At 47.7% G+C, this 16,661-nt stretch overlaps 1 protein-coding gene across 2 annotated transcripts in view; it reads right to left on the bottom strand.

Moving 5' to 3' along the window:
• The window catches only part of LOC118381823 (procollagen-lysine,2-oxoglutarate 5-dioxygenase 2-like), a 160,216-nt gene that overhangs the window by 77,279 nt on the left and 66,276 nt on the right, over positions 1-16,661 (bottom strand). For both annotated transcript variants that reach the window (XM_052498651.1, XM_052498648.1), the window contains exons 4-7: positions 14,689-14,852; positions 8,885-8,997; positions 7,204-7,267; positions 3,741-3,838 (exon numbers count right to left, since the gene is read on the bottom strand). In XM_052498651.1, the coding sequence (XP_052354611.1) occupies positions 3,741-3,838; positions 7,204-7,267; positions 8,885-8,997; positions 14,689-14,852 (439 nt within the window). The remainder of the gene's footprint in view (positions 1-3,740; positions 3,839-7,203; positions 7,268-8,884; positions 8,998-14,688; positions 14,853-16,661) is intronic.

Here is a 16,661-nt window from a genome sequence, read left to right as displayed (position 1 = left end):
ACAACCACACTACAGATGTCTTCGAAATGCAACTAACCCAGACTTTATTCAAAGATAATCCAGTTAAAATGTTGTGGAAATCCCAGATTAAGAGATGTAATCCCAGATGAATAGATGTAATCCCAGATTAAGATATTTAATCCCAGATTAAGATATTTAATCCCAGATTAAGAGATGTAATCCCAGATTAAGATATTTAATCCCAGATTAAGAGATGTAATCCCAGATTAAGAGATGTAATCCCAGATTAAGATATTTAATCCCAAATTAAGAGATGTAATCCCAGATTAAGAGATGTAATCCCAGATTAAGATATTTAATCCCAGATTAAGAGATGTAATCCCAGATTAAGATATTTAATCCCAAATTAAGAGATGTAATCCCAGATTAAGAGATGTAATCCCAGATTAATATATTTAATCCCAAATTAAGAGATGTAATCCCAGAGTAAGAGATTAAGTAATTCTGCTGTACCTGAAACAGAGGAACAGGTCAATGGGCGGAAAACTATCACTCCTACCCAAAAAAGAAAGTGAAATCCCTCTCCCCATCTCTGTCATCTCTCTCCCATCCTCATCCCTCCATCTCTAAATCTCTCTCCTCATCTCTCCATCTCCATCTCTCCATCTCCTCTCTCCTCATCTCTACATTTCTCTTTATCCATCTCTCCTCCCTCTCTCTCCATCTCTACATCTCTCTCCCCATCTCCATCCATCTCTCTCTCTCCATCTCTCATCCCCATCTCTCCATCTCTCTCTCCATCTCTCCATCTCCCCATCTCTCTCTCCATCTCTACATCTCTCTCCATCTCTCCCCATCTCTCCCTATCCATCTCTACATCTCTCCATCTCTCTCCCCATCTCTCCATCTCTCTCCCCATCTCTACATCTCTCTCCCCATCTCTATATCTCTCTCTCCATCTCCCCATCTCTCTCTCCATCTCTCTCTCGCCATCTCTACATCTCTCTCTCCATCTCCAGATCTCTCTCTCCATCTCTCTCTCCATCACTCTCCCCATCTCTGGGGGTCTGTAGATCTAACCAGGCTGGGCTGCACATCCTTGGGCCTTAGCGAGCTCCAACTCCAGCCTGCCTGGAGGCTTATAAACCGTAGAGGCTAGCTGGACTGACTAGGCTCCTGGACTATGTTAGCTTCCCAAAAGGCACCCTATCCCCCATATAGTGCACTATTTTAGACCACAGCCCTATGGCACCCTATTCCCTATATAGTACACTACTTTGACCAGGGCCCTTTGGGAATTAGTAGCCATTTGGGAAGCACTTTAGGAGTGAATGCAGCAGATGGTTCTGTTGTTGTGGAGAATGACTCAACACTGTGGTGGGTGGGTTTGATGACGTGTGGTGGATACCAGAGAAGAGTGATGGGGCAGAAAGAGAGGGAAAGCTGTGAGGAAAAGGCCAGAGGGATAGAAAAGCCTCCCAAGAGAATGTATCTACCAGAAATATCATCAGAACTCACTGACCTCAGAGCTGTGGAACTGCTAATGGGGGTGAGATGGAGAGAGAGGTTTAGGGAGAGGGAGAGGGAGAGAGAGGTTTAGGGGCAGGGAGAGGGAGAGGGAGAGAGAGGTTTAGGGGCAGGGAGAGGGAGAGGGAGAGAGAGAGGTTTAGGGGCAGGGAGAGGGAGAGGGAGAGAGAGGTTTTAGGGCAGGGAGAGAGAGGGAGAGCGAGAGGTTTTAGGGCAGGGAGAGGGAGAGGGAGAGGGATGGAGGGATCGAGGAAGGGTTGGGGATCGAGGGGGGTTGGTAGGGATCAAGGGAGGGAGGGGGTTGGTAGGGATCGAGGGAGGGAGGGGGTTGGTAGCGATCGAGGGAGGGAGGGGGTTGGTAGGGATCGAGGGAGGGGGTTGGTAGGGATCGAGGGAGGGGTTGGTAGGGATCGAGTGAGGGGTTGGTAGGGATCGAGGGAGGGGGTTGGTAGGGATAAAGGGAAGGGTTGGTAGGGATCGAGGGAGGGGGTTGGTAGGGATCGAGTGAGGGGTTGGTAGGGATAAAGGGAAGGGGGTTGGTAGGGATCGAGGGAGGGAGGGGGTTGGTAGCGATCGAGGGAGGGAGGGGTTGGTAGGATCGAGGGAGGGGTTGGTAGGGATCGAGGGAGGGGTTGGTAGGGATAAAGGGAAGGGTTGGTAGGGATCGAGGGAGGGGGTTGGTAGGGATCGAGTGAGGGGGTTGGTAGGGATAAAGGGAGGGAGGGGGTTGGTAGGGATCGAGGGAGGGAGGGGTTGGTAGGGATCGAGGAGGGAGGGGTTGGTAGGGATCGAGGGAGGGGTTGGTAGGGATCGAGGGAGGGGGTTGGTAGGGATCGAGTGAGGGGTTGGTAGGGATCGAGGGAGGGGTTGGTAGGGATAAAGGGAAGGGTTGGTAGGGATAAAGGGAAGGGTTGGTAGGGATCGAGTGAGGGGTTGGTAGGGATAAAGGGAAGGGTTGGTAGGGATCGGGGAGGGAGGGGATCAAGCGATCGAGGGGGTGGTAGGGATCGAGGGAGGGGGTTGGTAGGGGATCGAGGGAGGGATCAGGGATAGAGGGGGTGGTAGGGATCAGGGAGGGGTTGTAGGGATAAAGGGGGTTGGTAGGGATAAAGGGAAGGGTTGGTAGGGATCGAGTGAGGGGGGTTGGTAGGGATAAAGGGAAGGGTTGGTAGGGATAAAGGGAAGGGTTGGTAGGGATCGAGGAGGGGTTGGTAGGGGAGGGAGGTAGGATCAATGGAGGGGGTTGTAAGGGATCAGGGGATGGGGGTTGGTAGGGATCAAGGGAGGGGGTTGGTAGGGATCAAGGGAGGGGTTGGTAGGGATCAAGGGAGGGGTTGGTAGGGATCAATGGGAGGGGGTTGGTAGGGATCGAGGGAGGGGGTTGGTAGGGATCGAGGGAGGGGGTTGGTAGGGATCGAGGGAGGGGGAGGTAGGGATCGATGGAGGGGGGATGTGGGGATGATGAAGGAGGGGGGATGTGGGGATGATGGAGGGGGAGGTAGGGATCAATTGAGGGGGGAGGTCCAGGGATCAACAGAGGATGGAAATTGGTAGGGATCAATAGAGGAGGGTGGTAGGGATCAATTGAGGGGGGTGTAGGGATCAATTGAGGGAAAGTGGTTATTAGGGGGAGGTGGTTGAGGGGGATGTAGGGATCAATTGAGGGGGAGGTAGGGATCTTAGGGGGAGGTAGGGTCAATTGAGGGGGAGGTAGGGATCCATGTAGGGATCAATTGAGGGGGAGGTAGGGATCATTGAGGGGGAGGTAGGGATCAATTGAGGGGGGAGGTAGGGATCAATTGAGGGGGTGGTAGGGATCAATTGAGGTCAGTGTTTCACTGAGGGGAGGTAGGGACTTCAAGAGGTGGTAGGGATCTGCAGGGGGAGGGATCAATTGAGGGGGAGGTAGGACAACAGGGGGAGGTTCAAATGAGGGGGAGGTAGGGTGAGGGGGATGTAGGGATCAATTGAGGGGGAACAGGGTTCAATTGAGGGGGAGGTAGGGATACTGGGGAGGTAGGGATCAAGAAGGGGAGGTAGGGATCAATTGAGGGGGGAGGTATCATTCCAACTGCAATGAAGAACTATGAAACACTGTCATGATTCAGCGAGGCTGGTTCTGTTTTCTCCAGAAACAGAGATGGAAACTGGTTCTGAACTGTGGCCATGGATCTGTACCCAGACACCTGGAAAGTGGTTATTACCTTGGATGGTTCCGGGCATGTTGGAAATGTTAATATTGTCTTACTCACTTTGGTGTTTGCGTTGCCATGGATGACCACTGGCAGGGTGTCGTAAACAGTGTTTCTCACTCGGGCACTCTTCGTTCCAAACTTCAAGAGAACCTCGTCTGCAGTGGGAGAGAGAAGAACAACAGGGTTCAACATGCTGGCTACTGTAGGGAGAGAGAAGAACAACAGGGTTCATTCAACATGCTGGATACTGTAGGGAGAGAGAAGAACAACAGGGTTCAACATGCTGGATACTGTAGGGAGAGAGAAGAACAGCAGGGTTCAACATGCTGGATACTGTAGGGAGAGAGAAGAACAACAGGGTTCAACATGCTGGATACTGTAAGGAGAGAGAAGAACAACAGGGTTCAACATGCTGGATACTGTAAGGAGAGAAAAGAACAACAGGGTTCATTCAACATGCTGGATACTGTAGGGAGAGAGAAGAACAGCAGGGTTCAACATGCTGGATACTGTAGGGAGAGAGAAGAACAACAGGGTTCAACATGCTGGATACTGTAAGGAGAGAGAAGAACAACAGGGTTCAACATGCTGGATACTGTAAGGAGAGAGAAGAACAACAGGGTTCAACATGCTGGATACTGTAGGGAGAGAGAAGAACAACAGGGTTCAACATGCTGGATACTGTAGGGAGAGAGAAGAACAACAGGGTTCAACATGCTGGATACTGTAGGGAGAGAGAAGAACAACAGGGTTCAACATGCTGGATACTGTAGGGAGAGAGAAGAACAACAGGGTTCAACATGCTGGATACTGTAGGGAGAGAGAAGAACAACAGGGTTCAACATGCTGGATACTGTAGGGAGAGAGAAGAACAACAGGGTTCAACATGCTGGATACTGTAAGGAGAAAGTCCTGGTTGGAAGACTTGATTTCCTGCATATTCCGTTCTAATTACGGGAATCTGCCAACCAAGATTTATGGAAAAACTGGGAATTTTGAAAAAGTTACCAGGATTTTGCAACCTCTCTTATATGGCTGTCACAAGGCTCTGTCTGGGCTCTGTGTGGGCTCTGTCAGGGCTCTGTCAGGGCTCTATCTGGGCTCTGTCTGGGCTCTGTCTGGGCTTTGTCAGGGCTCTGTCTGGGCTCTGTCAGGGCTCTGTGTGGGCTCTGTCAGGGCTCTGTCTGGGCTCTGTGTGGGCTCTGTCAGGGTTCTGTCAGGGCTCTGTCTGGGCTCTGTCAGGGTTCTGTCTGGGCTCTGTCAGGGCTCTGTCAGGGCTCTGTGTGGGCTCTGTCAGGGCTCTGTCAGGGCTCTGTGTGGGCTCTGTCAGGGCTCTGTCAGGGCTCTGTCTGGGCTCTGTCAGGGCTCTGTCTGGGCTCTGTCTGGGCTCTGTCTGGGCTCTGTCAGGGCTCTGTCAGGGCTATGTCTGGGCTCTGTCAGGGCTCTGTGTGGGCTCTGTCAGGGCTCTGTCTGGGCTCTGTGTGGGCTCTGTCAGGGCTCTGTCAGGGCTCTGTCTGTGCTCTGTCAGGGCTCTGTCTGGGCTCTGTCTGGGCTCTGTGTGGGCTCTGTCAGGGCTCTGTCAGGGCTATGTCTGGGCTCTGTCAGGGCTCTGTGTGGGCTCTGTCAGGGCTCTGTCAGGGCTCTGTCTGGGCTCTGTCCGGGCTCTGTCTGGGCTCTGTCTGGGCTCTGTCAGGGCTCTGTCAGGGCTATCTCTGGGCTCTGTCAGGGCTCTGTGTGGGCTCTGTCAGGGCTCTGTCAGGGCTCTGTCAGGGCTCTGTCAGGGCTCTGTCTGGGCTCTTTGTGTGGGCTCTGTGTGTGGGCTCTGTCAGGGCTCTGTCAGGGCTCTGTCAGGGCTCTGTCAGGGCTCTGTCAGGGCTCTGTGTGGGCTCTGTCAGGGCTCTGTCAGGGCTATGTCTGGGCTCTGTCAGGGCTCTGTGTGGACTCTATCAGGGCTCTGTCTGGGCTCTGTCTGGGCTCTGTCTGGGCTCTGTCAGGGCTCTGTCTGGGCTCTGTGTGGGCTCTATCAGGGCTATGTCTGGGCTCTGTCAGGGCTCTGTGTGGGCTCTGTCAGGGCTCTGTCAGGGCTCTGTCTGGGCTCTGTCTGGGCTCTGTCTGGGCTCGGTCTGGGCTCTGTCTGGGCTCTGTCAGGGCTCTGTCAGGGCTCTGTCTGGGATCTGTCTGGGCTCTGTCTGGGCTCTGTGTGGGCTCTGTCAGGGCTCTGTCAGGGCTATGTCAGGGCTCTGTGTGGGCTCTGTGTGGGCTCTGTCTGGGCTCTGTCTGGGCTCTGTCTGGGCTCTGTCAGGGCTCTTTCAGGGCTCTGTCTGGGCTCTGTCAGGGCTATGTCAGGGCTATGTCTGGGCTCTGTCAGGGCTCTGTGTGGGCTCTGTCAGGGCTCTGTCAGGGCTCTGTCTGGGCTCTGTCAGGGCTCTGTCTGGGCTCTGTCTGGGCTCTGTCTGGGCTCTGTCAGGGCTCGGTCTGGGCTCTGTCTGGGCTCTGTGTGGGCTCTGTCAGGGCTCTGTCTGGGCTCTGTCTGGGCTCTGTGTGGGCTCTGTCAGGGCTCTGTCTGGGCTCTGTCAGGGCTCTGTCTGGGCTCTGTCAGGGCTCTGTCAGGGCTCTGTCTGGGCTCTGTCTGGGCTCTGTCAGGGCTCTGTCAGGGCTCTGTGTGGGCTCTGTCAGGGCTCTGTCAGGGCTCTGTCTGGGCTCTGTCAGGGCTCTGTCTGGGCTCTGTCTGGGCTCTGTCTGGGCTCTGTCAGGGCTCTGTCTGGGCTCTGTCTGGGCTCTGTCAGGGCTCTGTCTGGGCTCTGTCTGGGCTCTGTCTGGGCTCTGTCTGGGCTCTGTCTGGGCTCTGTCTGGGCTCTGTCTGGGCTCTGTCTGGGCTCTGTCTGGGCTCTGTCTGGGCTCTGTCTGGGCTCTGTCTGGGCTCTGTCTGGGCTCTGTCTGGGCTCTGTCTGGGCTCTGTCAGGGCTCTATCTGGGGTCTGTCTGGGCTCTGTCTGGGCTCTGTCTGGGCTCTGTCTGGGCTCTGTCTGGGCTCTGTCTGGGCTCTGTCTGGGCTCTGTCAGGGCTCTGTCTGGGCTCTGTCTGGGCTCTGTCTGGGCTCTGTCTTTTCCCACATATTAATACGTTACAGCCTTATTCTGAAAGTGATTAAATTACATGTTTCCCACATCAATCTACACACAATACCCCATAATGACAACGCAATAACAGATTATTTATTGTATATTTTTTTACATTTTTGCACATATATATATAAAACAGAAATACCTTATTTACATAATTATCCTGACCCTTTGCTATGAGAATCTCGATATTGAGCTCAGGTGCACCCTGTTTCCATTAATCATGGAAACTGTACAGTAATAAGGCGTTCCTCTGTGGAATGGAAACCATATAGTTTACAGTAATAAGGCGTTCCTCTGTGGAATGGAAACCATATAGTTTACAGTATTAAGGTGTTCCTCTGTGGAATGGAAACCATATAGTTTACAGAAATAAGGCGTTCCTCTGTGGTAACTCACCAATTGCTCCATTTAAATTCTGGAAAATCTGAGACTTGTGGTCCAAACCAATGTTCAAATTCTCCTGAAAGCACAACACAAAAATTACAAGAGTACTTTATATAACCTACCCTCTGTAAAGGGACCAGGTATATAACCTACCCTCTGTAAAGGGACCAGGTATATAACCTACCCTCTGTAAAGGGACCAGGTATATAACCTACCCTCTGTAAAGGGACCAGGTATATAACCTACCCTCTGTAAAGGGTCCAGGTATATAACTGTAAAGGGTTCAGGTATATAACTGTAAAGGGCCCAGGTATATAACTGTAAAGGGACCAGGTATATAACCTACCCTCTGTAAAGGGTCCAGGTATATAACTGTAAAGGGTTCAGGTATATAACTGTAAAGGGCCCAGGTATATAACATTAAAGGGTCCAGGTATATAACTGTAAAGGGTCCAGGTATATAACTGTAAAGGGTCCAGGTATATAACTGTAAAGGGTTCAGGTATATAACTGTAAAGGGCCCAGGTATAACAGTAAAGGGTCCAGGTATATAACTGTAAAGGGCCCAGGTATATAACTGTAAAGGGCCCAGGTATATAACTGTAAAGGGTCCAGGTATATAACTGTAAAGGGTCCAGGTATATAACCTACCCTCTGTAAAGGGACCAGGTATATAACCTACCCTCTGTAAAGGGACCAGGTATATAACCTACCCTCTGTAAAGGGACCAGGTATATAACCTACCCTCTGTAAAGGGACCAGGTATATAACCTACCCTCTGTAAAGGGACCAGGTATATAACTGTAAAGGGACCAGGTATATAACTGTAAAGGGCCCAGGTATATAACTGTAAAGGGCCCAGGTATATAACTGTAAAGGGCCCAGGTATATAACAGTAAAGGGTCCAGGTATATAACTGTAAAGGGTTCAGGTATATAACTGTAAAGGGCCCAGGTATATAACAGTAAAGGGTCCAGGTATATAACTGTAAAGGGTCCAGGTATATAACTGTAAAGGGTCCAGGTATATAACTGTAAAGGGTTCAGGTATATAACTGTAAAGGGTCCAGGTATATAACTGTAAAGGGCCCAGGTATATAACTGTAAAGGGTCCAGGTATATAACTGTAAAGGGTCCAGGTATATAACTGTAAAGGGTCCAGGTATATAACTGTAAAGGGCCCAGGTATATAACTGTAAAGGGTCCAGGTATATAACTGTAAAGGGTCCAGGTATATAACTGTAAAGGGCCCAGGTATATAACTGTAAAGGGCCCAGGTATATAACTGTAAAGGGCCCAGGTATATAACTGTAAAGGGTCCAGGTATATAACTGTAAAGGGTATGGGTATATAACTGTAAAGGGTCCAGGTATATAACTGTAAAGGGTCCAGGTATATAACTGTAAAGGGCCCAGGTATATAACTGTAAAGGGTCCAGGTATATAACTGTAAAGGGTATGGGTATATAACTGTAAAGGGTCCAGGTATATAACTGTAAAGTTTCCAGGTATATAACTGTAAAGGGTCTTGGTATATAACTGTAAAGGGTCCAGGTATATAACTGTAAAAGGTCCAGGTATATTACTGTAAAGGGTCCAGGTATATTACTATAAAGGGCAGGTTTAATTTAGCAGATTATTTACAGTACCATGAGTGCTTACATTAGCCATTAGCCACACAGGACCTATACTCACCCTCTGAAAAGAGTCCAGGTATATTTTGGTGTAGAATAGCTGATCGTCATCGTTCTCGTGAAGGTTCCACTGCTCGACAATCTTGTTCACATACGGGGCGTAACCGATGATGCCTAGGGGTTAAAACCAGATGGAGTTAAAAGCAGATTGAGTTAAAACCAGATTGAGCTAACACATTGGGTCATTGTGTGGTATAGGGTGTAGTGTATGGTGTACTACAGGGTGTAGTGTATGGTGTAGTGTAGGGTGTAGTATAGGGTGTAGTATGTGGTGTACTATGGGGTGTAGTATGTGGTGTACTATAGGGTGTAGTGTATGGTGTAGTATATGGTGTAGTATATGGTGTAGTATGTGGTGTACTACAGGGTGTAGTGTAGGGTGTAGTATAGGGTGTACTATAGGGTGTAGTATATGGTGTAGTATATGGTGTAGTATATGGTGTAGTATATGGTGTAGTATATGGTGTAGTATAGGGTGTAGTATAGGGTGTAGTATGTGGTGTAGTATATGGTGTAGTATGTGGTGTAGTATGTGGTGTAGTATATGGTGTAGTATGTGGTGTAGTATGTGGTGTAGTATATGGTGTTGTATGTGGTGTAGTATATGGTGTTGTATGTGGTGTAGTATATGGTGTAGTATATGGTGTAGTATGTGGTGTAGTATATGGTGTAGTATATGGTGTAGTATGTGGTGTAGTATATGGTGTTGTATGTGGTGTAGTATATGGTGTAGTATATGGTGTAGTATATGGTGTAGTATATGGTGTAGTATATGGTGTAGTATATGGTGTAGTATGTGGTGTAGTATAGGGTGTAGTATAGGGTGTAGTATAGGGTGTAGTATATGGTGTAGTATATGGTGTAGTATGTGGTGTAGTATGTGGTGTAGTATATGGTGTAGTATGTGGTGTAGTATATGGTGTTGTATGTGGTGTAGTATATGGTGTAGTATATGGTGTAGTATATGGTGTAGTATATGGTGTAGTATGTGGTGTAGTATATGGTGTTGTATGTGGTGTAGTATATGGTGTTGTATGTGGTGTAGTATATGGTGTAGTATATGGTGTAGTATGTGGTGTAGTATATGGTGTAGTATATGGTGTAGTATATGGTGTAGTATATGGTGTAGTATGGGGTGTAGTGTAGGGTGTAGTATAGGGTGTAGTATATGGTGTAGTATATGGTGTAGTATATGGTGTAGTATGTGGTGTAGTATATGGTGTAGTATGTGGTGTAGTATAGGGTGTAGTATAGGGTGTAGTATATGGTGTAGTATATGGTGTAGTATATGGTGTAGTATGTGGTGTAGTATGTGGTGTAGTATATGGTGTAGTATGTGGTGTAGTATATGGTGTAGTATATGGTGTAGTATGTGGTGTAGTATATGGTGTAGTATATGGTGTAGTATATGGTGTAGTATATGGTGTAGTATGTGGTGTAGTATATGGTGTAGTATTTGGTGTACTACAGGGTGTAGTGTAGGGTGTAGTATGGGGTGTACTATAGGGTGTAGTATATGGTGTAGTATATGGTGTAGTATATGGTGTAGTATGTGGTGTAGTATAGGGTGTAGTATATGGTGTTGTATATGGTGTAGTATATGGTGTAGTATATGGTGTAGTATATGGTGTAGTATAGGGTGTAGTATATGGTGTTGTAAAGGGTATTTTATATGATGACCTCTGGTCCTTTTGTCTCTTCCTCTAGCGTATTTACCACAGCTGTAAAGTAACCTACCCAACCCTGGTCATGATGACCTCTGGTCCTTTTGTCTCTTCCTCTAGCGTATTTACCACAGCTGTAAAGTACCCTACCCAACCCTGGTCATGATGACCTCTGGTCCTTTTGTCTCTTCCTCTAGCGTATTTACCACAGCTGTAAAGTACCCTACCCAACCCTGGTCATGATGACCTCTGGTCCATCTTCTCTCTTCCTCTAGCGTATTTACCACAGCTGTAAAGTAACCTACCCAACCCTGGTCATGATGACCTCAATGGGGATTAGTATGAATGATGTCATACAGAAGGCAGTTCAATGGAGATAGTATGAATGATGTCATACAGAAGGCAGTTCAATGGGGATTAGTATGAATGATGTCATACAGAAGGCAGTTCAATGGGGATTAGTATGAATGATGTCATACAGAAGGCAGTTCAATGGGGATTAGTATGAATGATGTCATACAGAAGGCAGTTCAATGGGGATTAGTATGAATGATGTCATACAGAGGGGTGGTTCAATGGGGATAGTATGAATGATGTCATACAGAAGGCAGTTCAATGGGGATTAGTATGAATGATGTCATACAGAAGGCAGTTCAATGGGGATAGTATGAATGATGTCATACAGAAGGCAGTTCAATGGGGATTAGTATGAATGATGTCATACAGAGGGGCGGTTCAATGGGGATTAGTATGAATGATGTCATACAGAAGGCAGTTCAATGGGGATTAGTATGAATGATGTCATACAGAGGGGCGGTTCAATGGGGATTAGTATGAATGATGTCATACAGAAGGCAGTTCAATGGGGATTAGTATGAATGATGTCATTCAGAAGGCAGTTCAATGGGGATTAGTATGAATGATGTCATACAGAGGGGCGGTTCAATGGGGATTAGTATGAATGATGTCATACAGAAGGCAGTTCAATGGGGATTAGTATGAATGATGTCATACAGAGGGGCGGTTCAATGGGGATTAGTATGAATGATGTCATACAGAAGGCAGTTCAATGGGGATTAGTATGAATGATGTCATACAGAAGGCAGTTCAATGGGGATTAGTATGAATGATGTCATCAATGGGGATTAGTATGAATGAGAGAAGGCAGTTCAATGGGGGATTAGTATGAATGATGTCATACAGAAGGCAGTTCAATGGGGATTAGTATGAATGATGTCATTCAGAAGGCAGTTCAATGGGGATTAGTATGAATGATGTCATTCAGAAGGCAGTTCAATGGGGATTAGTATGAATGATGTCATACAGAAGGCAGTTCAATGGGGATTAGTATGAATGATGTCATACAGAAGGCAGTTCAATGGGGATTAGTATGAATGTAATAAAAAAAAGAGTGATGATTAGTGAGAGCTTTGTATTCTTAAAATTCTACCTTAGAAACTCTGCATCATTCATCACTGTGTTTTTTTTTTAATAGGGTTCGATCCCGCCCCAACATAATATTTACAGAAACTACCATCGCGAGCAGACTGTGTGTGGGCCTTGGGCCTTGTGTGTGGGCCTTGGGCCCTGGGCCTTGTGTGTGGGCCTTGAGCCCTGGGACTCGGGCCTTGTGTGTGGGCCTTGGGCCCTGGGCCTCGGGCCTTGTGTGTGGGCCTTGGGCCTTGTGTGTGGGCCTTGGGCCCTGGGCCTCGGACCTTGTGTGTGGGCCTTGGGCCCTGGGCCTCGGACCTTGTGTGTGGGCCTTGGGCCCTGGGCCTCGGGCCTTGGGCCTTGTGTGTGGGCCTTGGGCCTTGTGTGTGGCCCTTGGGCCTTGGGTGTGTGGGCCTTGAGCCCTGGGACTCGGGCCTTGGGCCTTGTGTGTGGGCCTTGGGCCTTGGGCCTTGTGTGGGCCTTGGGCCCTGGGCCTTGGGCCTTGTGTGTGGGCCTTGGGCCTTGGGCCTTGGGCCTTGGGTGTGTGGGCCTTGGGCCTTGTGTGTGGGCCTTGGGCCTTGTGTGTGGGCCCTGGGCCTTGGGCCTTGTGTGTGGGCCTTGGGCCCTGGGTGGGCCTTGTGTGTGGGCCTTGGGCCCTGGGCCTCGGGCCTTGTGTGTGGGCCTTGGGCCCTGGGCCTCGGGCCTGGGTGTGGGCCTTGGGCCCTGGGCCTGGGCCTTGTGTGTGGGCCTTGGGCCTTGGGCCTTGGGCCCTGGGCCTTGTGTGTGGGCCTTGGGCCTTGTGTGTGGGCCTTGGGCCTTGGGCCTTGTGTGTGGGCCTTGGGCCCTGGGCCTTGGGCCTTGTGTGTGGGCCTTGGGCCTTGTGTGTGGGCCTTGGGCCTTGTGTGTGGGCCTTGTGCCTTGGGCCTTGTGTGTGGGCCTTGGGCCTCGTGTGTGGGCCTTGTGCCTTGGGCCTTGTGTGTGGATACATCAAAAAAGATGATGAATTAATTTAACTTTTGCAGAATCTGCAATTTATCTCATTAGTGATGAGGGGAAAATCTAAAGTTACATATCGGATATTATTTCTGACGATATCGCCCCAAAAGTCCAGGATTTTTTCCTTCATAGCTTGTTCTCCATCTTATTTAGGGGCCCTGCTGGGTTTTTACCAAACATTAGCCCATTACAAACCTACAACTGTTTTTTATTTTTTTATTTTGCGAATGTATAAAAAACCTCAACAAAAATACCTTATTTACATAAGTATTCAGACCCTTTGCTATGAGACTCAAAATTGAGCTCAGATGAATCCTGTTCCCATTAATCATCCATGTTTCTACAACTTGATTTGAGTCCACCTGTGGTAAATTTAATTGATTGGAAATTATTTGGAAAGGCACACACCTGTCTATTTAAGATCCCACAGTTGACAGGAGGTGGTGTGGGGGTGCTTTGCTGGTGACACTGTCAGTGATTTATTTAGAATTCAAGACACACTTAATCAGCATGCCTACCACAGCGCTCTGCAGCGATACACCATCCCATCTGGTTTGGGCTTAGTGGGACTATCATTTGTTTTTCAACAGGGCAATGACCCAACACACCCCCAGGCTGTGTAAGAGCTATTTGACCAAGAAGGAGAGTGATGGAGTGCTGCATCAGAAGACCTGGCCTCCACAATCACCCGGCCTCAACCCAATTGAGATGATTTGGGATGAGTTGGACCACAGAGTGAAGGAAAAGCAGCCAACAAGTTCTCAGCATATGTGGGAACTCCTTCAAGACTGTTAGAAAGCATTCCAGGTGAAGCTGGTGGAGAGAATGCCAAGAGTGTGCAAAGCTGTTATCAAGGCAAAGTGTGGTCACTTTGAAGGGTCAAAAATCTAAAATATATTTTGATTTGTTTCACACTTTTTTGGTTACTACATGATTCCATATGTGTTATTTCATAGTGTTGATGTCTTCAATATTATTCTACAATGTAGAAAGTAGTTAAAATAAAGAAAAACCCTGGAATGAGTAGGTGTGTCCAAACTGTTGACTGGTACTGTATATACAAATATAAAATAAAATACAAAATAAGTTATCTGGGTTCCTCTAAACTCTGGGGTGTAAAGGAATGTTCTCCGGTGTAAAAGAATGTTCTCCGGTGTAAAGGAATGTTCTCCAGTGTAAAGGAATGTTCTCCAGTGTAAAGGAATTTTCTCCAGTGTAGAGGAATGTTCTCTGGTGTAAAGGAATGTTCTCTGGTGTAAAGGAATGTTCTCTGGTGTAGAGGAATGTTCTCTGGTGTAAAGGAATGTTCTCCAGTGTAAAGGAATGTTCTCCGGTGTAAAGGAATGTTCTCCGGTGTAAAGGAATGTTCTCTGGTGTAGAGGAATGTTCTCTGGTGTAAAGGAATGTTCTCTGGTGTAAAGGAATGCTCTCTGATGTAGAGGAATGTTCTCTGGTGTAAAATAATTAACATTGAGTTCTCTGGGTTCTCTGGGGTTAAATGAAATGCTACTCTAATGGCAATTTCCCCCAGGGAGAGACAGATAACCACACCAGACCAGAACTTGACCCTAGCTAGAACCAAAGCTAACCCTTGACCCCTGCATCATAAGTCCAACATAAACCTGCTAAGACCATAGATAGGTCTAGGTGATATCCAATCAGTAAACATCATCTCCCATGATGCCCCAGCAGTGTGACAACGTTCTGAACCCACCTCCTGAGTTGAGAAAGCGCTTGCCGCTGCGGACAGAGGGGTATTTCTCCTGTAGGCGTTTATCAGGCCAGATCAGACCATCGGCGGCAAACAGAACCTTGTGATTGGCTTCCTGGAACTTCCTGAGGATTTCTTCAGGTCCCCCGGCAAAGAGAAGATCATAACTGGAGAGGGGGGAGGAGAGAGAGAGAGATTGAGGGAGGAGACAGAGAGGGCGGAGAAAGAGAGGGAGGGGGAGACAGAGAGCCAGAGATATAGAGGCGAGAGAGCGACAAAGAGGGGGAGAGAGAGATGGGGGAGAAAAGGAGGAGAGAGAGAGAGAGAGAGAGAGAGAGAGAGAGAGAGAGAGAGAGAGAGAGAGAGAGAATGTTCAGACATTTTCTGACTTGTTTTATACCCTATTTGACAGCGTTTCCCAAACTCGGTCCCGGGGACCCCAAGGGGCCGTACACAGCTGATTCAAATAATAAACTAATCATCAAACTTAGATTATCTGAATCAGCTGTGTAGTGTAGTGTAGGGCAAAAATCAAAACGTTCAGCCCTTGGAGTCTGCAGGACCGAGTTTGGGAAAAAGGCCCCAGCTCCTCCTAAACTCATCTTATCTATTCAACTGTCGGCCACTCCTAGCAACTAGAAATCTAGATGTAAAAATCCAACATTCTTTCAAGCAAACATCACATTCAAAGGAATTTAGGAAATCATTTAGTCTGAGAATGCACACACACACACGCACACGCACACGCACACGCACACACACACACACACACACACACACACACACACACACACACACACACACACACACACACACGCGCACACGCACACAGGCTACATATAAACAGCAAACTAACACCAACACAAATCATATTAACACACCACATGCATCAATCCTCATAACCAGTCAACCATGAGTGTGATATCATATAAGCAAACAGGAAACCGCTTACCCAGAAGTGGCGCTCCTTGTGGCCAGAGACTTTAATGCAGGGAAACTTAAATCAGTTCATTTCATTTCTTTCCTCATTTCTATCAACATGTTAAATGCGCAAACGGAGGGAAAAAAGTATAGATCACTTGTACTCCACACACAGAGACGAGTACAAAGCTCTCCCTCACCCTCCTATCCTATCCTCCTGATTCCTGTTTACAAGCAAAAATTAAAGCAGGAAGCAGCAGTGAATCAGTCTATAAAAAAGTGGTCAGATGAAGCAGATGCTAAACTACAGGATTGCTTTGCTATCACAGACTGGAACATGTTCAGGGATTTATGGCATCGAGGAGAACACCACATCAGCCACAGGCGTTATTAATAGGTACATCAAGGATGTCGTCCCCACAGTGACTGTACGTACATACCCCAACCAGAAGCCATGGATTACAGGCAACATTCACACTGAGCTAAAGGTGCGGGACTCTAACCCGGAAGCTTATAAGAAATCCTACAGGATGTTTTGGATGAGAAATTTTCGACCATGAGTTCAAGACGTGGAGCTATTGAATACACATCGCCCCGTGATCAATTTGATAGATTATTAACGTTTACTAATACCTAAAGTTGGATTACAAAAGTATTTCGAAGTGTTTTGTGAAAGTTTATCGACGACTTTTCTTTTTTTTGTGTAGCGCCGGCTATGCTAATTATTTTGTTTACGTCCCCTTCAGGTATTTACTGTGGGTCACTACTGCATGCTATCAGATAATAGCGTCACTCATGCTACTGTTATAGCCTCACTACTGTTATAGCATCAAAAGCACTTTTATAAAATCTGACTTGTTGGCTGGATTCACAACGAGTGTAGCTTTAATTCAGTACCCTGAATGTGTGTTTTAATGAACGTTTGAGTTTTAACAAGTGCTATTACCATTTAGCGTAGCTCATTTGCATTTCCAGATGGCTAGATGGGACGCATGCGTGTCGGGTCGACTTAAGAGGATAAGAGCATCAGCTGTTCCATTGTGAACACTCTCTCC

Source organism: Oncorhynchus keta, chromosome 4 (assembly GCF_023373465.1).
Source record: "Oncorhynchus keta strain PuntledgeMale-10-30-2019 chromosome 4, Oket_V2, whole genome shotgun sequence".
Lineage (NCBI taxonomy): Eukaryota > Metazoa > Chordata > Actinopteri > Salmoniformes > Salmonidae > Oncorhynchus > Oncorhynchus keta.
This window is presented reverse-complemented; position numbering and strand designations above follow the sequence as displayed.